Raw genomic sequence first — 20,906 nt, 5'->3', positions numbered from 1 at the left:
GCCGTCCCTCTCCCCCCAGGCCGTCCCTCCCCCGGCCGGGCCCACCGTCCCCCCCCCCCCCAGGCCATTAGTTAAGATGAAGGAATGATCCACAGATGGAGATCCGGCTATCAGGAGACCAGGAGGAACTTGATGTGAAGACGCACCAAAATGACTCATGCCAAATCCCTGGATGATTATAGCACTGTTCCGCCAAGTATGACATTAAATATCTGCGTATTAATAGCCATATTTATTTTTCAAATTACATGCAGTTAGTTTCAAGCTATGTGCAGAGGTTATTGGTACTGTCCAATTCAGGGCCCCCTGAGTGGCACAGCGGTCTAAGGCTCTGCATTGCAGTGCTAGAGGCGTCACTACAGACCCTGGTTCAATTCCAGGCTGTATCACAACCAGCTGTGATTGGGAGGCCCATAGGGCGGCGCACAATCAACCCAGAGTTGTCCGGGTCAGGGTTTGGCCGGGGTCGGCCAACTTGTGTTTGTGGTAGGTGGGTGGTGTGTATGTTTGTCTGGAGATGGGAGGGAATGTGTTATTTGGTAACTCTCCTATGAGAACGTAACTGTTCACGTGTGGTGTGGCGCCATGGCTGTTCACGTCTCTGAGCAGAGTGGCATCCTGCCATGGCTGTTCAGCTGTTCACATCTCCAAGCAGAGTGGCATCCTGACATGTTTGGGAATAGAAATAGCTTTCTTCCCTCTGTCACTAGACACAGCTCTGAGAGTGCATCTTTCTTCTGTTTGGCACACAGCTCATACCCTCTCCTCGTTTCACGATATCATCCATTAGTGGATAGCTAATTCAATAAATAAAATACAAGAAAACACCACAACTATGTTGTAGAGGAAATTATATTATATTATAAACTATTATAGAGTATTATAGAATGTGTATACATTTGACTATTTGAATTCTGAATTCTACAATGAGAGACAAAAGACTAGTATCCCCCATCTCCTCATCTCATCCTGTGATAGAACTATGGCAATAGAACCACGCTGATAGAACCACACTGATAGAACCACGGCGATATGACCACGGCGATATGACCACGGCGATATGACCACGGCGATTGAAACATTTGCTAACTAGTCACCTGTTTGTTCATCCTAATTTCCCTGGAAACGGCCTGGCAAATTATTTAGCATACAAGTGGCTCTAAAGGCCTGAAGAAAACACTAAACCACTTGTGTCAAACCCATTGTGATTCGCAATATTCTGAATGCAGTCTCGGGTGGTTATCCAAGATTGCTGGTATTTGTCAGGCTACCATTTTTCAACCATTACATTTGTATGCTTGAGTACCGCCCTCCGTTCAGAGATTCCTAAATACACTGTCAAATAATAGGACTATCCATTTTTACACTGTTTATTTTCATGTGGTTTCGGTAAAAACTAACAATTATGTTAGAATCTGTGGAATCTACATAATAGCATGGCTTAGGCTAGAGTGGACAAATACAACCACTGGATATGTGGACTGGCCAACTTAGTTCCACTAAGCCGTATCCAAAACAAGAATGTTTCAGTGTCTAAGTGGTTCTGGACTGCAGATGGTTTCTGTATGGGTCAAGTCTTTGGAGAAGGAGAGGATGAAGGCTTCCTGCCAGTGGTATAACCCAGGCCACCCCACTGGCATTTCACATGTGTTCCAATGCGCATTGGCTGCAAATAACACAGGATATGTATAGTTGTTTCAAATGAATGAGAGACTTAATTCTATGAGTTCCAATTCTACGAGAGACCTAAATCTACTATGCTTCAGAGAGAAATGGGTAAATATAAGTAATTAAATATTATCGGTATAACAGGTAGCATATAAAACACTAAGAAGAAGCAAAACTTCAGCTCAGAGGGCAGAATATAAGATTCAGCTGCATCAGACTGTTGTTGTGTTCCAAGATGATGCTCATCTAGCTAATGAAGATAGATACCACACTACAGTCTATGGCACTGATCTGAAGCTATCCAATTTCTTTTACTGCACATGAGGCGCCACATCCATGCACAGCTAGAGGACTTTAGTCTCCCAAAAAGCAATCAATGAGTCAGGCACAATTAATTTACATCCACATAAATGTACTGGCGATGGAGAGCACACAGATTTGCAAGAACATGGAAATGGACATCACCCTATCGAGTTATAGAAATCTGAAGCCAAGAGTATAATTGCACAGAAATAATTTAACGGGGTTTATCAACCTGTTGCGACATCCACATTCAGTTGTGCACCAAATTATGCAGAGACTGGAGCAATACCTAAATTAAAAAGGTTTTTACGTGCATACATTTCTAACTGAATGGTTGTAAATAGCAACAAAACATTATTTTATAATTCAATCATGTAACTTTGCTTCCTGCTTTTTCCTGTGATTGAAAAATTATATTGGAATACATTTCCCATCAAATCCTGATAAATCAAGTAAACAGGTTGCGTATCCATGCAGTAAACCGGTTGCGTATCCATGCAGTAAACCGGTTGCGTATCCATGCAGTAAACCGGTTGCGTATCCATGCAGTAAACCGGTTGCGTATCCATGCAGTAAACCGGTTGCGTATCCATGCAGTAAACCGGTTGCGTATCCATGCAGTAAACCGGTTGCGTATCCATGCAGTAAACCGGTTGCGTATCCATGCAGTAAACCGGTTGCGTATCCATGCAGTAAACCGGTTGCGTATCCATGCAGTAAACCGGTTGCGTATCCATGCAGTAAACAGGTTGTGTATCCATGCAGTCCAGAGTAGAAACCGGCAGGAGAAGACACTGAATAAAACTAGACGTATCCATGCAGTAAACCGGTATCATCAAACATCCATGCAGTAAACCTGTTGTCTTCATCCATGCATAAACCATTCCTCTCTCAGGACTGTGATGGCGGATGGTGATCCATGCAGTAAACCTGGTTGCGTATCCATGCAGTAAACCGGTTGCGTATCCATGCAGTAAACCGGTTGCGTATCCATGCAGTAAACCGGTTGCGTATCCATGCAGTAAACAGGTTGTGTATCCATGCAGTCCAGAGTAGAACGCGGCAGGAGAAGACACTGAATAAAACTAGACCTTAACGTATACTAAATGGTACAATAAAGGGCCGCCATATCATCAAACATGAGCCATTGAAGGCCCTCTCAGCCTGACACTCTGTAGTGTCTTCATCTCCCTTTGGACATCCAAAATACCCATTCCTCTCTCAGGACTGTGATGGCGGATGGTGACAGGATGTCAGGCAATTAAGCAGTCATTACTCATGGAGCTGGAGCCTGGAGGTATGCTGGCTCCTCAGGGCTCCCACATAAACACTGCAACGCAGCCAGACGACGACACACAGACAGAGACACTTCCGATGTCCCAGCCATCCCAGGCTCGGCTCCCATCTTTTGGTTGGCTAATTCAGCGATGAAGTCAGACACTAACTCTGAATCAAAGGACACCTTAGCTTTTCATACATGCAATATCACCGAGAGTGTAACTGATAATGATGATGATTGAGAGGTTAAAGGAGGACGGTGAGCGGTGTGACTGTGGAGGAGGCCTCCCACAGTGAACCCAGACAGCTCTGATGATGAATAAACAGACAAGAGCAGTGATAACTGCTGTATCTGTGGGAGACTGCAGCTACAGTAGGAGAAGCCACAGGATCCTAGTTAATAACTGGATGCTACCTGGCAGCTGTAGGTGGGCTTCTACTTGGCAGCTGGAGGTGAGCTGCTACCTGGCAGCTGGAGGTGAGCTGCTACCTGGCAGCTGGAGGTGAGCTGCTACCTGGCAGCTGTAGGTGGGCTGCTACTTGGCAGCTGGAGGTGAGCTGCTACTTGGCAGTTGTAGGTGGACTGCTATCTGGCAGCTGTAGGTGGGTTGCTGCCTGGCAGCTGGAGGTGGACTGCTACCTGGCAGCTGGAGGTGGACTGCTATCTGGCAGCTGGAGGTGGACTGCTACCTGGCAGCTGGAGGTGGACTGCTACCTGGCAGCTGGAGGTGGACTGCTACCTGGCAGCTGGAGGTGGACTGCTACTTGGCAGCTGGAGGTGGGCTGCTATCTGGCAGCTGGAGGTGGACTGCTACCTGGCAGCTGGAGGTGGACTGCTATCTGGCAGCTGGAGGTGGACTGCTACTTGGCAGCTGGAGGTGGGTTGCTGCCTGGCAGCTGGACTGCTACCTGGCAGCTGGAGGTGGACTGCTATCTGGCAGCTGGAGGTGGACTGCTACTTGGCAGCTGGAGGTGGGCTGCTATCTGGCAGCTGGAGGTGGACTGCTACCTGGCAGCTGGAGGTGGGCTGCTACCTGGCAGCTGGAGGTGGACTGCTATCTGGCAGCTGGAGGTGGACTGCTACTTGGCAGCTGTAGGTGGGCTGCTATCTGGCAGCTGGAGGTGGGCTGCTACCTGGCAGCTGGAGGTGGGTTGCTACCTGGCAGCTGGAGGTGGACTGCTACCTGGCAGCTGGAGGTGGGCTGCTATCTGGCAGCTGGAGGTGGACTGCTACTTGGCAGCTGGAGGTGGGTTGCTGCCTGGCAGCTGGACTGCTACCTGGCAGCTGGAGGTGGACTGCTATCTGGCAGCTGGAGGTGGACTGCTACTTGGCAGCTGGAGGTGGGCTGCTATCTGGCAGCTGGAGGTGGACTGCTACCTGGCAGCTGGAGGTGGGCTGCTACCTGGCAGCTGGAGGTGGGTTGCTATCTGGCAGCTGGAGGTGGACTGCTATCTGGCAGCTGGAGGTGGGCTGCTATCTGGCAGCTGGAGGTGGACTGCTACCTGGCAGCTGGAGGTGGGCTGCTTCTGGATGAGCAGACACCCCCACAACCCCAAGCCTAATCCAAACTGCAGCAACCTACAGTATTGCCTCCTCTATCACATTTATCACGCCCACTTCTGGATTAATATTTTTGTAGTCTGATCATTGATTGTTAAAGTTAACCCTTTACTGAGGTGGGCTAAATATGGGTCACACAGAGTGTTTCTTGGTAGTCTTAAACAAATCTACTTTGAGACAAAAGCATCCACCTCACACACATGGTTATGGGCATTAAAAAACAAGACACCTGTACCATGTCATATAAAGAGATTAAATGTACTACATGTTGAGTTTGCATCCCAAGATTACACTTTATATACATCATAGAAGACTGAAATATAACACAACTGTTTGACAGAGACACACTGGATTTTCGGCATATTCTTTTTTTGATACATTTGAAATAATGTTCATACATTATGAAATTATGAAAAAATATGAATAACATTCCACCGATGAGGCCACGAGGTAATTTGACTACAGGAAAGGGCGACAGAATGATGCAATTACATTACCATATGTCTGCACTATATCCTTACAGGTTTTATTTTACTCTGCTTTAATACCCTCTATAACTCATACATCAATGAAAATACATTCTGACATACAAAATGCATTTTGTATTCAGAAATAGGTTCTTTAGCAGAAATTCATTTCTCTGTGGGCAGTGTGATTATTTTAAGACAACGTCCAGCTTCACATTTCATGCTAATGACGGGCTTTGCATAAAGAAAAGCATACCAGTGTGTCTGTTTAACATTCTGGCTCTCGCCCACACCACAACAGCTCCTTGCATTATTATTGAATGAACTCTATGGCATCATGAAACTGAGAGGACGTCTGACTATGGAAAGCTACAGTACTGTAGTAACTCAAACTTTTTATGGGAGCCGGTAAGATCTATGAACCAATCAGCACAGCAGAGAACTAGACACCCCCTGACTACAGTGCACATGGATGCTCATAACGGATACCCTCATCAGGTGTCCTTGTCTATCCCTCACATGTTCATAATCAGCCTCTGTCACTCACCTCAACATCTAAAGGGAATCTCCAAGCTGGCTAAATGCCCAGTTATTCATGAGGCAGTCTGGAGGCCTCATTTCAGTCTGTCTGCCATTTGAGCAGCCACCCAGATGACGACTGCCACCGGCGCCACCCCCGGTGGTACACCCGACTACTCATTACAGCACCGGTCCTGGTGGTACACCTGACAACTATCTACAGCACAGGTCCTGGTGGTACACCTGACAACTACCTACAGCACCGGTCCTGGTGGTACACCTGACAACTACCTACAGCACCGGTCCTGGTGGTACACCTGACTACTACCTACAGCACCGGTCCTGCTGGTACACCTGACAACTATCTACAGCACCGGTCCTGCTGGTACACCTGACAACTATCTACAGCACCGGTCCTGGTGGTACACCTGACAACTATCTACAGCACCGGTCCTGCTGGTACACCTGACAACTATCTACAGCACCGGTCCTGCTGGTACACCTGACTACTATCTACAGCACCGGTCCTGCTGGTACACCTGACTACTATCTACAGCACCGGTCCTGCTGGTACACCTGACTACTATCTAGCCCTGACTAAGGTCTCAACAGCTCCAAAAATGCAATGCTTTGTAATCAAACGCAGACCACTCTGCAATAACATAAAGCATGTTACTTAAAAGACTACTCTTATGGGCGTAGCTTCTGAGACAGTCGCTGAGATATATACACTGCTCAAAAAATAAAGGGAACACTAAAATAACACATCCTAGATCTGAATGAATGAAATATTCTTATGAAATACTTTTTTCTTTACATAGTTGAATGTGCTGACAACAAAATCACACAAAAATTATCAATGGAAATCAAATGTATCAACTAATGGAGGTCTGGATTTGGAGTCACACTCAAAATTACAGTGGAAAACCACACTACAGGCTGATCCAACTTTGATGTAATGTCCTTAAAACAAGTCAAAATGAGGCTCAGTAGTGTGTGTGGCCTCAACGTGCCTGTATGACCTCCCTACAACGCCTGGGCATGCTCCTGATGAGGTGGCGGATGGTCTCCTGAGGGATCTCTTCCCAGACCTGGACTAAAGAATCCGCCAACTCCTGGACAATCTGTGGTGCAATGTGGCGTTGGTGGATGGAGCGAGACATGATGTCCCAGATGTGCTCAATTGGATTCAGATTCAGGAAACTACTGACACACTCCAGCCACATGAGGTCTAGCATTGTCTTGCATTAGGAGGAACCCAGAGCCAACCGCACCAGCATATGGTCTCACAAGGGTCTGAGGATCTCACCTCGGTACCTAATGGCAGTCAGGCTACCTCTGGCAAGCACATGGAGGGCTGTGCGGCCCCCCAAAGAAATGCCACCCCACACCATGACTGACCCACCGCCAAACCGGTCATGCTGGAGGATGTTGCAGGCAGCAGAACGTTCTCCACGGCGTCTCCAGACTCTGTCACGTCTGTCACATGTGCTCAGTGTGAACCTGCTTTCATCTGTGAAGAGCACAGAGCGCCAGTGGCGAATTTGCCAATCTTGGTGTTCTCTGGCAAATGCCAAACGTCCTGCACGGTGTTGGGCTGTAAGCACAACCCCCACTTGTGGATGTCAGGCCCTCATACCACCCTCATGGAGTCTGTTTCTGACCGTTTGAGCAGACACATGCACATTTGTGGCCTGCTGGAGGTCATTTTGCAGGGCTCTGGCAGGGCTCCTCCTGCTCCTCCTTGCACAAAGGCAGAGGTAGCGGTCCTGCTGCTGGGTTGTTGCCCTCCTATGGCCTACTCCACGTCTCCTGATGTACTGGCCTGTCTCCTGGTAGCGCCTCCATGCTCTGGACACTACGCTGACAGACACAGCAAACCTTCTTGCCACAGCTCGCATTGATGTCCCATCCTGTATGAGCTGCACTACCTGAGCCACTTGTGTGGGTTGTAGACTCCGTCTCATGCTACCACTAGAGTGAAAGCACCGGCAGCATTAAAAAGTGACCAAAATATCAGCCAGGAAGCATAGGAACTGAGAAGTAGTCTGGCTAAACGTGTGCTATCGCTTTAATTATTTATTATGAAAAAGGATTCTCTCCCTTTTTTCTTTTAAATTGAAATGTTGATAAAAAATAATTGGAGATATTTAATTTTATAAAGCTTTTTAAAGTATGTAATTTATATTTGGCTTATTTATTTTTGACCTGCAGAAACACTCCTTTATTGGGGGTGTCTTGCTAATTGCCTATAATTTCCACCTGTTGTCTATTCCATTTGCACAACAGCATGTGAAATTTATTGTCAATCAGTGTTGCTTCCTAAGTGGACCGTTTGATTTCACAGTAGTGTGATTGACTTGGAGTTACATTGTGTTGTTTAACTGTTCCCTTTATTTTTTTGAGCAGTGTATATATGGTATACCGTTGGGGCTTTAGATGTCACTGTGCTTGTTTACAACAGTAGTTGCCAGGCAATACACAACCCTATCTCGTCTGTACAGATGTCGGAACTTAAATTTGATCCATCACGTCGAAGGAGGATAATAAGATTCCTGCAGCAGGAGGATTTCAATGAATATTTAATATTTAACATCACTATAGCAGCGTGGGCAACTAGCAATTCACTGAACAACTATCCCGGTGGTTTGCGAAGGTTGCGAGTTCAAACCCCCGAGCTGACAAGGTACAAATCTGTCGTTCTGCCCCTGAACAGGCAGTTAACCCACTGTTCCCAGGCCGTCATTGAAAATAAGAATTTGTTCTTAACTGACTTGCCTGGTTAAATAAAGGTAAAATTAAAATTAAATCCCAAAATGGAAATATCTGACACGAATTAAACAAGCAACCAAATCGATCTCCTCAGTACATGTTAGTGAAGTCGACACAGATCAGAATAATTATACTACGGCATAGGGTCCTCCTCTCACATATTGCTTGGCTCCATCGGTGTGGACATGACAGGTAAGCTTGTATGCATGACATCATACAGGCTACGATTTTTTGAAAATAACCTATTTTACTGACTTTTTAAGAATGATTAATAGCCAGAATAGTGGTGTTTCACTGTGAAGATAATATATGTACATGTAATATTAAATGACACCAATACTCAAGATAAAAATGGGTTTATATTTGTTGATAACTAATATTGAAAAGTGATGAACCAGAAACTTGTGGAGACATCAACACTTTGAATAAATGCTAACATTTGTATTGTTTATTCCTATATCTGTGCATTAGTCCTTAACCTCTTACACCTATGGTGGCGCTATTTCATTTTTGGAAGAAAAACGTTCCCGTTTTAAACAAGATATTTTGTCACAAAAAGATGCTCGACTATGCATATAATTGCTACTGTTCGAAAGAAAACACTCTGACGTGTCCAGAAATACAAATATCTTCTCTGTGCGTGCCCTTTAACGTGAGCTTCAGGCAAAACCAAGATGACTTGGCATCCAGGAAATGACAAGGATTTTTGAGGCTCTGTCTTTCATGATCTCCTTATATGGCTGTGAACGCAAGAGGAATGAGTCTGCCCTTTCTGTCGTTTCCCCAAGGTGTCTGCAGCATTGTGACGTATTTGTAGGCAGATCATTGGAAGATTGACCATAAGAGACCACATTTACCACGTGTCCGCCCGGTGTCCTGCGCCGAAATTGGTGCGCAAAAGTCACCTGCCAGTATTTTTCCATGGGGCACAGAGAGAGAAGCAAGCTTCCACGAACTGCATGTCAATGAAGAGATATGTGAAAAAACACCTTGAGGATTGATTCCAAACAACGTTTGCCATGTTTCGGTCGATATTATGTAGTTAATCCGGAAAAAGGTTTCACGTTGTAGGTGACTGCATTTTCGGTTGTTTCGGTAGTGTCGGAGATTTCTCCTACACACAGACGCTTTCAGGAAACACTGCGCATCTGGTATGTGGCTGGGAGTCTCCTCATTGAAAACATCAGAAGCTCTTCAAAGGTAAATGATTTTATTTATTTGGTTATCTGGCTTTTGTGAAAATGTTGCGTGCTACATGCTACACAAAATGCTATGCTAGCTTAGCATACTCTTACACAAATTAGTCAATTTCTATGGTTCAAAAGCATATTTTGAAAATCTGAGATGACAGTGTTGTTAAGAAAAGGCTAAGCTTGAGAGCAAACGCATTATTTTAATTTTATTTGCGATTTTCAGAAATCGTTAACGTTGCGTTATGCTAATGAGCCTGAGGCTTAGTCACAATCCCGGATCCGGGATGGGGAGTTTCAAGAGGTTTTAAAACACAATCAATTGTACAAATAGGTCATTCCCGAGTGAGGGACATCTCACGGAGATTAACGTCCAACATTCATTAGTTTGTTCAGTACATGAGGGCAAATTTAATCATGACAGCCACAGGGTTCTTTTTGAAAGACAGGACAGGAGTTTACAGGTTGTTGTTCCAGTTTCACTAACACCTAAGGGGGGAGGAATTAACCACACTGCTCAAATTTCTATGCTGGTTCAAGTTGCTGAAGCCACAACTACCTTCATTAAAGTACAATCGTTTTTATTACAGTTTTGCATATTTCTAAGCTTGGTCAAGTTGTAAGTGTAGAATAACTTAGGCTCTAATTTTGTTTAGTAACGATTGGGGAATGAAAAGTGGCAAGAGAAGTTAGTTAACGATAGATAGGCAACGTTAAACAGACACTGCTTGCAGCTAGCTAGCAAAACAGGCTCATCCTCAGAAAGCATTCATTATTTGGCTGGCTAGCAAGCCTAGATTGAACAGAGCACCGCTGGCTAAATTTCCTATGCTATTCATCAGATGTTGGTAAAATGTCTTACCTCCAAAACGAGTTAGGCAGGACTGTTTTCTCCTGCCAAGCCAATGCAATGGAGTGAAACGTGACCAGGGGCCAAACTTTAGTCCATCCTCGGCGAAGGATACATTGGATTGGCCAATTTTGATGTCCCGCCTAGAAATTCTGCCTCAAAAGGCAACATCCTTATTATCACCAGCCGATGTCTCGTTAAACCATCAATACATGTTAAATCCATCCACACCGCTGTTCTCAATTACACCCATTACTGGTAACCTAATTACCACTTCCTAAAATATTATGGCCGCGTGCTGCTTGTCCGTGTCTTTCAAGATATGTTCGCCCTCTGGTTGGTATTGTCATCGCAACAACTTAGTAATTTTGAACAGACGAAGGGCGATTTATCTAAACAAAAATATAAATATAATAAACACTTTCAACAATTTTATTCAAAATTGTCTGGTCATTTCTTATCAATATCGGGGGTAAAATAACCCTGGACAGTCCATATTTGAAACTACATCAAGTCAGAGGATTTAGTTATTTGTGCCAGAAGGGCGTGGGCCGGAAACAAACCCACGCTGACAAGGTAGGCCTATATGTGTGTCCTAACCACTAGATCATCCCAGGCCAAAATTGAACTCAATTTGAACTCAATTTTGACATTTCATATGTAAACTTCGGATACACTAGACACCTGTATGTCGTAGCCTAGCGGAGACCAATATCTATCTTGTGTTATTTAGCTTTATAAAACAACGGGTGTTGATGTGTAGGGCTGAATTTCATGTTTAATCTATTTTAACGATGCAGTAATAGGACCTAGGTCTATAGCGTTTGAGCGAGTGAGAGAAAACATTATTTTGATAGCAAGTCCTGATCCCAAAGACCTGACTGCCCCCGCATGGAGAGAAAGAGAACTGCTCATTGTTAGCCACTCAAGGATCATTTGAATTTCAAGATGAATCAGGAAAATTCTCAGTGACAAAAGAGTGAACAAGTTAAGATCCGACCTCTGTAATTCTTATTTTTCAGTGACAATACATTAGAGAGTAGGGCATAGGAGACAATAACATACAATAGAGTCCCAGACAAAATTATAAACGTTAACAGTAGAATTCATAAAGCTTACACTGTGTTGCATCGCACTCCAGACAATCCTCTGGTAAGCAGCATGGAATAAGAAAGAGAAGCACTTTAATTAAATAGAGCAGGAAGAGGGAGGTTCACACACACACACAAATGTCATCCAAATGCATTAATCCGAAGACATCAGTGTCCTTCAAAAAGAGTTAAGAGAAGGAACAAAGTTAAGGAAAATAATAATTACTATTCATTAATTAAATAAATGGAAGAAAATGTATATTCTCTTATAATGGTATTCTGGTTTTAGCATGAAGTCATGAAGTTCATTTTCTCAATCCAGTCATTATTTTCCTGTGTTACAAAATAGAGTTGTCATTCAATTGAGTCCATAATTGAAATACTGTCGAAATACCGAATGAAAGGAAGGTCTGTGCGTGAGTTGAATATTGTTCAACTTGCAGCTACAAATGTTATTCATCAAACAGACGCATATTGAATAGATAAACACATTTAGAATACATTCAAAATGAAGTGCTTGAGGATTATTGAGAGAAACACATTTAACCTCAAGGTTTTTCTTCTCCCACAAAAATAGCACTGCACGATAGAGACAGACTTTTGAAATCGGTCAATTTGACAAGACTCAACATTACCCTCTGCATGCAGACAAAGTGACTGGACTTGTACAAATAATAAACGCAGATCCATTTCTCACACCTGAATTGGACTGTCAGCTTTAAATTGAGCTTAGGATCCTAAAGCCCAGCCTTACCAAAACACCAAGTTAATGTCACTGCGATAAAAACCGGAACACGATTCAATGATTCAAAACAAAGCTAATCTGATCGAAAGTAAAGGTTTACCTTGTACAGCAAACACCTGCCTCTGTCAATCTCTCAAATTCTATGAATCTTTTCTTTCTTATTTGTGAGATACACAAAGACGGGAAAAGCATGGGTTGCTGGACACTTCTCTTTGCACTACCGGGGTAAAGCTGATGATTTGTTAACAAACACAGATCGATAGAGAGAGAGAGAGAGAGAGAGAGAGAGAGAGAGGGGCCTGAACGGAGGGCGTTTTAATCAACAGTGTCAAGACAGAAAGACAAATTATGTTTACTCTGAGGCAGTGGCTCTGTGGGCTGTGTCTCTGCTTCTCCTTACCAGTCTGTCCAGGCTGGTGCCAGCTGCAGTGGTGGGCCGCTCCTCTGGGCTGTAGGGCCTGAAACGGGCGTTGAACACATCCGAAATGCCGCGGGTAGACCTGCCACCCATTCCTGAGGGCTTTGGCTGGCCGCAGCCTTGAAAAACCTGCAATTACACAGAAGGACATCGAACTGCTGGACTGCGAGAGAAGCTAGAATTACCTGGGATGTGGAAAAGATGGAAAACAAGATGTTTTGATAAAGCCTTGTGCATCCTAAGGCCTTGTGCATCCTAAGGCCTTGTGCATCCTAAGGCCTTGTGCATCACGAACATGACAGTGCTCAAAGTCACGTTGATCTAACCAGAGCTGATAGGTTTTTCAAATGAGCATAACCAGTCTTGTAAAATATCACAGAGTTCACTTTTTAAAGGATTATGGGCAATTCACCACATATTGTACTTTAAAGAAACAAATCTGTATCATGAGAAAGCTATTGGATTATTTATCCTTGAACGAGAGCAAGCATTCAACATGTAGCCTTGGACAAGAGCAAGCATTCAACATGTGGCCTTGGACGAGAGCAAGCATTCAACATGTAGCCTTGGACGAGAGCGAGCATTCAACATGTGGCCTTGATCGAGAGCGAGCATTCAACATGTAGCCTTGGACGAGAGCGAGCATTCAACATGTAGCCTTGGACGAGAGCAAGCGTTCAACATGTAGCCTTGGACGAGAGCAAGCATTCAACATGTAGCCTTGGACGAGAGCAAGCATTCAACATGTAGCCTTGGACGAGAGCAAGCATTCAACATGTAGCCTTGGACGAGAGCAAGCATTCAACATGTAGCCTTGGACGAGAGCAAGCATTCAACATGTAGCCTTGGACGAGAGCAAGCATTCAACATGTAGCCTTGGATGAGAGCAAGCATTCAACATGTAGCCTTGGACGAGAGCAAGCATCCAACATGTAGCCTTGGACGAGAGCAAGCATCCAACATGTAGCCTTGGACGAGAGCAAGCATCCAACATGTAGCCTTGGACGAGAGCAAGCATCCAACATGTAGCCTTGAACAAGAGCAAGTATTTAAGCCTGTGTAGACTGAAAAATCTCCTCACAACCACTTCAGTTTATTCTTGCAATGACTACAATTTTGTGGGCAAAGTAAAATGCCGTAAAACACAGGAAACACATTAACTTCTGTTAGTTGAACTAAGATTATCTAACCAATGGAGAACATGTAATTCAAATACAAAGACCTAAAATTGGATATAATGAGAATGGTTTGCAATACTCACCTAAAGCACAATTCAGTTGGTTTTCAAATATAAACTGTACCTGACAGAATACAGCTGTGCCCTACTGTCCTTACAGACTTAATGTGGGAGTACAGAACAAGTAACGCCATACACTTTTAATTTGTGTTTTGTTGGACTCTAGACACTTTATTTGCTTCTGTGAATCAGTTTGATTAATTTGGTTGACATACCTTGTAGGAGAGCTGAACGCTGTTGTCTTGCATATTCATGATGGCCTCTGAAATCTTCACATCAATGGGCTCCATGACAGACTCAATGTTGAAGGGTCCCTCCAGCCTCTGTGCCACCAGCAACATGGCATCTGTCACATAATAAAGGAAGGAGAGAACTTTAGCCACAATGCCTTCCAAAAGCTTTGTGTTTGAGGATGTATGGGTGTCCAGAGAAAGCAGATTATCCCCATTTGCATTCAATGCTTCACCATGGTATCAATATGTAAATTCACGTATCTCTTCAGCAAAATGTACAGTGGCGTCAGAAAATATTCATAGCCCTTGTTCTCACTCACCTACAGAATACCCCATAATGACAAAGTGAAAACATGTTTTTCAAAATGTTTGCAAATGTATTTATAATCTAATACAGAAATATCTCATTTCCATGCCAAGAGTGTGCAAAGAATTTGAAGAATCTAAAATCTAAAATATATTTTGATTTGTTTAATTAACACTTTTATGGTTACAACATGATTCCATACGTGTTATTTCATAGTTTTGATGTCTTCACTATTATTCTACAATGTGGAACATAGTAAAAAATAAAGAAACACCCAACATTTTGACTTGTACTGTAAGTATTCACACCCTTGACTCAATACATATTCGAACCACCTTTCGCAGTGATTACAGCTGTGAGTCTCTCTCTCTCTAAGAGCTTTGCACACCTGGATTGTACAATATTTGCATATTATTCTTTAATTTATCCAAGCTCTGTCAAGTTGGTTGTTGATCATTGCTAAACAGTCATTTTCAGGTCTTTCCATAGATTTAAGCAAATTTAAGTAAAAAACTAGGTCACTCAGGAAAATTCAATGCTGTCTTTGTAAGCTTTGTAAGCTTTCTGTTTTAGTTTATAATCCTGCTAAAAGATGAATTTTCTTCCCAGTTTCGGTTGGAAAGCAGACTGAACCAGGTTCTTTACTTTTTTTTCAACAAAAATCTCAACCTAGTCTTTGCCAATGACAAGCATACCCATAACATGATAAAGCCACCACCATGCTTCAAAATATGAAGAGTGGTACTCAGTGATGTGTTTGCCCCAAACATAACGCTTTGTATTCAGTACATAAAATGTTACTTTAGTGCCTTATTGCAAACAGGATATTTTGAATGTTTATTCTTCTACTCTGTCATTTAGGTTAGTATTGTTGAGCAGCCATTAAAGGGATACTTCAGTTTTGGCAATAGTTTTACTTCCCAAGTCAGATGAACTGGATGCATGTTTTGGAATAGTTTTATTGTATGTGTGGGGTACAGAGAGAAGGTAGTCATTCAAAAATCATGTTAAACACTACTTATTATGTGACATGTTAAGCCAATGTTGAATACTTTCTGAAGACAGTATACAGAATATAGTATATACACTGAAAAATATAAATAGAAAATAGAACATTGCTATTGTTCATATAAGGAAATCAATCAATTTAAATAAATAAATTAGGCCCTAATCTATGGATTTCGCGTGAATGGGAATACAGATATGCATCTGCTGGTCGCATATACCTTAAAATGAATGTAGGGATGTGAATCAGAAAACCAGTCAGTATCTGGTGTGACCACTTTTTGCCTCATGCAAATGAAATAGAGTTGATTGTGGCCTGTGGAATGTTGTCCCACTCCACTTCAATGTCTGTGAGAAGTTGCTGGATATTGGCGGGAACTGGAACACTCTGTCATACACATTGATCCAAAACATCCCAAACTTGCTGAATGGGTGACATGTCTGGTGAATATGCAGGCCATGGAAGAACTGGGACATTTTCCAGGAATTGTGTACAGATCCTTGTGACATGGGTCCGTGCATGATTATTTTGAAACATGAGGTGATGGCAGCGGACAAATGGGCCTCAGGATCTCGTCAAGGTGTCTCTGTGCATTGAAATTTACATTGATAAAATAAAATTGTGTTCATTGTCCATAGCTTATTCCTGCCCGTACCATAACCCCACCGCCACCATGGGACAGTCTGTTCACAACGCTGACATGAGTAAACCACTCACCCAAACAAAGCCATACACAAAGTCTGCGGATGTGAAGCCATTTGGACGTACTGCCAAATTCTTTAAAACAACGTTGGAGGCGGTGTATGGCAGAGACATGAACATTCAATACTCTGGTGACAGCTTTGGTCGACCTTCCTGCAGTCAGCATGCCAATTTCACATCTGTGGCATTGTGTTGTCTGCCAAAACTGCACATTTTGGAGTGGACATTTATTGTCCCCAGCACCAGGTGCACCTATGTAATGATCATGTGGTTTAATCAGCTTCTTGATATGCTACACCTGTCAGGTGGATGGATTATCTTGACAAAGAGAAATGCTTACTAACAGGTAAATGAAACATTGGACCAACATTTTACATGTTGCATTAACATTTTTGTTCAATATTAATCTGTCATACTTGACAATAGTGTCTCATCATAACAAATTGTTATGTGGGTTTGACACATTAAATGAATTACCGCATCTCATTGCAGCAACACATAATTATGTAGCATGAACACTTCTGGGAGTAAAATTCAATTTCTATGTAGATTAACTCAATAGAGTCAATATCATTTAGTTGTACAAAATAAAACTAACAGCGCTGATGAGTCATTGTTTTAATAGAATTCCTCAAAGCGAAGCACTTCGAGGTCTTACTTACATCCGCCCCAGGCACGGACACTGTAAAGTCAATGAGGTCTTACTTACATCCGCCCCAGGCACGGACACTATAAAGTCAATGAGGTCTTACTTACATCCGCCCCAGGCACGGACACTGTAAAGTCAATGAGGTCTTACTTACATCCGCCCCAGGCACGGACACTATAAAGTCAATGAGGTCTTACTTACATCCGCCCCAGGCACGGACACTATAAAGTCAATGAGGTCTTACTTACATCCGCCCCAGGCACGGACACTGTAAAGTCAATGAGGTCTTACTTACATCCGCCCCAGGCACGGACACTATAAAGTCAATGAGGTCTTACTTACATCCGCCCCAGGCACGGACACTATAAAGTCAATGAGGTCTTACTTACATCCGCCCCGGGCACGGACACTATAAAGTCACTGAGGTCTTACTTACATCCGCCCCAGGCACGGACACTATAAAGTCAATGAGGTCTTACTTACATCCGCCCCAGGCACGGACACTATAAAGTCAATGAGGTCTTACTTACATCCGCCCCAGGCACGGACACTATAAAGTCACTGAGGTCTTACTTACATCCGCCCCAGGCACGGACACTGTAAAGTCACTGAGGTCTTACTTACATCCGCCCCAGGCACGGACACTGTAAAGTCACTGAGGTCTTACTTACATCCGCCCCAGGCACGGACACTATAAAGTCAATGAGGTCTTACTTACATCCGCCCCAGGCACGGACACTATAAAGTCAATGAGGTCTTACTTACATCCGCCCCAGGCACGGACACTATAAAGTCAATGAGGTCTTACTTACACCCGCCCCAGGCACGGACACTATAAAGTCAATGAGGTCTTACTTACATCCGCCCCAGGCACGGACACTATAAAGTCAATGAGGTCTTACTTACATCCGCCCCAGGCACGGACACTATAAAGTCAATGAGGTCTTACTTACATCCGCCCCAGGCACGGACACTATAAAGTCAATGAGGTCTTACTTACATCCGCCCCAGGCACGGACACTATAAAGTCAATGAGGTCTTACTTACATCCGCCCCAGGCACGGACACTATAAAGTCAATGAGGTCTTACTTACATCCGCCCCAGGCACGGACACTGTAAAGTCAATGAGGTCTTACTTACATCCGCCCCAGGCACGGACACTATAAAGTCAATGAGGTCTTACTTACATCCGCCCCAGGCACGGACACTATAAAGTCAATGAGGTCTTACTTACATCCGCCCCAGGCACGGACACTATAAAGTCAATGAGGTCTTACTTACATCCGCCCCAGGCACGGACACTATAAAGTCAATGAGGTCTTACTTACATCCGCCCCAGGCACGGACACTATAAAGTCAATGAGGTCTTACTTACATCCGCCCCAGGCACGGACACTATAAAGTCAATGAGGTCTTACTTACATCCGCCCCAGGCACGGACACTATAAAGTCACTGAGGTCTTACTTACATCCGCCCCAGGCACGGACACTATAAAGTCAATGAGGTCTTACTTACATCCGCCCCAGGCACGGACACTATAAAGTCAATGAGGTCTTACTTACATCCGCCCCAGGCACGGACACTATAAAGTCAATGAGGTCTTACTTACATCCGCCCCAGGCACGGACACTATAAAGTCAATGAGGTCTTACTTACATCCGCCCCAGGCACGGACACTATAAAGTCAATGAGGTCTTACTTACATCCGCCCCAGGCACGGACACTATAAAGTCAATGAGGTCTTACTTACATCCGCCCCAGGCACGGACACTATAAAGTCAATGAGGTCTTACTTACATCCGCCCCAGGCACGGACACTATAAAGTCAATGAGGTCTTACTTACACCCGCCCCAGGCACGGACACTATAAAGTCAATGAGGTCTTACTTACACCCGCCCCAGGCACGGACACTATAAAGTCAATGAGGTCTTATTTACAGACGTAGCCAAACGTTTTGAGAATGACACAAATATTACTTTTCACCAAGTCTGCTGCTTCAGTGTCTTTAGATATTTTTGTCAGATGTTACTATGGAATACTGAAGTATAATTACAAGCATTTCATGAGTGTCAAAGGCTTTTATTGACAATTACATGAAGTTGATGCAAAGAGTCAATATTTGCAGTGTTGACCCTTCTTTTTCAAGACCTCTGCAATCCACCCTGGCATGCTGTCAATTAACTTCTGGGCCACATCCTGACTGATGGCAGCCTAATCTTGCATAATCAATGCTTGGAGTTTGTCAGAATTTGTTGTGTTTTGCTTGTCCACCTGCCTCTTGAGGATTGACCACAAGTTCTCAATGGGACTAAGGTCTGGGGAGTTCTGGCTATTGACCCAAAATATCAATGTTTTGTTCCCCGAGCCACTTAGTTATCACTTTTGCCTTATGGCAAGGTGCTCCATCATGCTGCAAAAGGCATTGTTCGTCACCAAACTGTTCCTGGATGGTTGGGAAAAGTTGCTCTCGGAGGATGTGTTGGTACCATTTTTCATTCGTGGCTGTGTTCTTAGGCACAATTGTGAGTGAGCCCACTCCCTTGGCTGAGACGAAACCCTCACACATGAATGTTCTCAGGATGCTTTACCGTTGGCATGACACAGGACTGATGGTAGCGCTCACCTTGTCTTCTCCGGACAAGCTTTTTTCCGGATGTCCCAAACAATCGGAAAAGGGATTCAGAGAAAATGACTTTACCCCGGTCAGCAGTCCAATCCCTGTACCTTTTACAGGATATCAGTATGTCCCTGATGTTGTTCCTGGAGAGAAGTGGCTTCTTTGCTGCCCTTCTTGACACCAGGCCATCCTCCAAAAAGTCTTCGCCTCACTGTGCATGCAGATGCACTCACACCTGCCTGCTGCCATTCCTGAGCAAGCTCTTTACTAATGGTGCCCAGATACCGCAGCTGAATCAACTTTAGGAGACGGTCCTGGCGCTTGCTGGACTATCTTGGGCGCCCTGAAGCCTTTTTCACAACAATTGAACCGCTCTCCTTGAAGTTCTTGATCGTCCGATAAATGGTTGATTTAGGTGCAATCTTACTGGCAGCAATATCCTTGCCTGTGAAACCCTTTTTGTGCAAAGCAATGATGACGGCACATGTTTCCTTGCAGGTAACCATGGTTGACAAAGGAAGAACAATGATTCCAAGCATCACCCTTCTTTTAAAGCTTCCAGTCTGTTATTTGAACTCAATCAGCATGACAGAGTGATCTCTAGCCTTGTCCTCAACACTCACACCTGCGTTAACGAGATAATCACTGACATGTCAGCTGGTCCTTTTGTGGCAGTGCTGAAATGCAGTGGAAATGTTTTTGGGGGATTCAGTTAATTTGCAAGGCAAAGAGGGACTTTGCAATTAATTGCAATTCCTCTTATCACTCTTCATAACATTTTGGAGCATATGCAAATTGCCATCATACAAACTGAGGCAGCAGACTTTGTGAAAATTTATATTTGTGTCATTCTCAAAACTTTTGGCCACAACTGTACATCCGCCCCGAGCATGGACGCTATAAAATCACTTAGAGATCTTATTTACATCCTCCCTGAGCATGGACGCTATAGAGTCACTTAATATCACTGTGTGGACTGAAACCATATGCTAACGTCTGAACTGTATAACTTCATCACAACACTGCATTTACTTACAGCACTTCAATCACTGGTCTGGAACAAAAATAACATCATGTGACCCATGAACCAAAGAGATGTCTACTTCAGAAGAAATACACATCTCATCCTCTTTCTTATTAATTGTCTACTGTATAAGACAATATTCTGCGTGTCATTGCTGTCTAGAATCACTTAGCGAACCAGAGATGCACTTTAAAATAAGAAATTGTAATTAACTTGCTAGATAAATAAAGGATAAATAAAGGATATATATATATACATACACACAC

At 43.7% G+C, this 20,906-nt stretch overlaps 1 protein-coding gene across 1 annotated transcript in view; it reads right to left on the bottom strand.

The window, feature by feature from the left end:
- LOC135547670 (glypican-6-like) overlaps positions 1-20,906 on the bottom strand; it is a 172,676-nt gene that overhangs the window by 26,500 nt on the left and 125,270 nt on the right. Inside the window, exons 5-6 of the mRNA XM_064976866.1 lie at positions 14,315-14,445; positions 12,845-12,991 (exon numbers count right to left, since the gene is read on the bottom strand). Of these exons, the coding sequence (XP_064832938.1) occupies positions 12,845-12,991; positions 14,315-14,445 (278 nt within the window). The remainder of the gene's footprint in view (positions 1-12,844; positions 12,992-14,314; positions 14,446-20,906) is intronic.

This window comes from Oncorhynchus masou, chromosome 10, assembly GCF_036934945.1.
Source record: "Oncorhynchus masou masou isolate Uvic2021 chromosome 10, UVic_Omas_1.1, whole genome shotgun sequence".
NCBI classification, from domain to species: Eukaryota; Metazoa; Chordata; class Actinopteri; order Salmoniformes; family Salmonidae; genus Oncorhynchus; species Oncorhynchus masou.
Note: the sequence above shows the minus strand (reverse complement) of the source record. Positions and strands in the feature narration are given on the sequence as shown.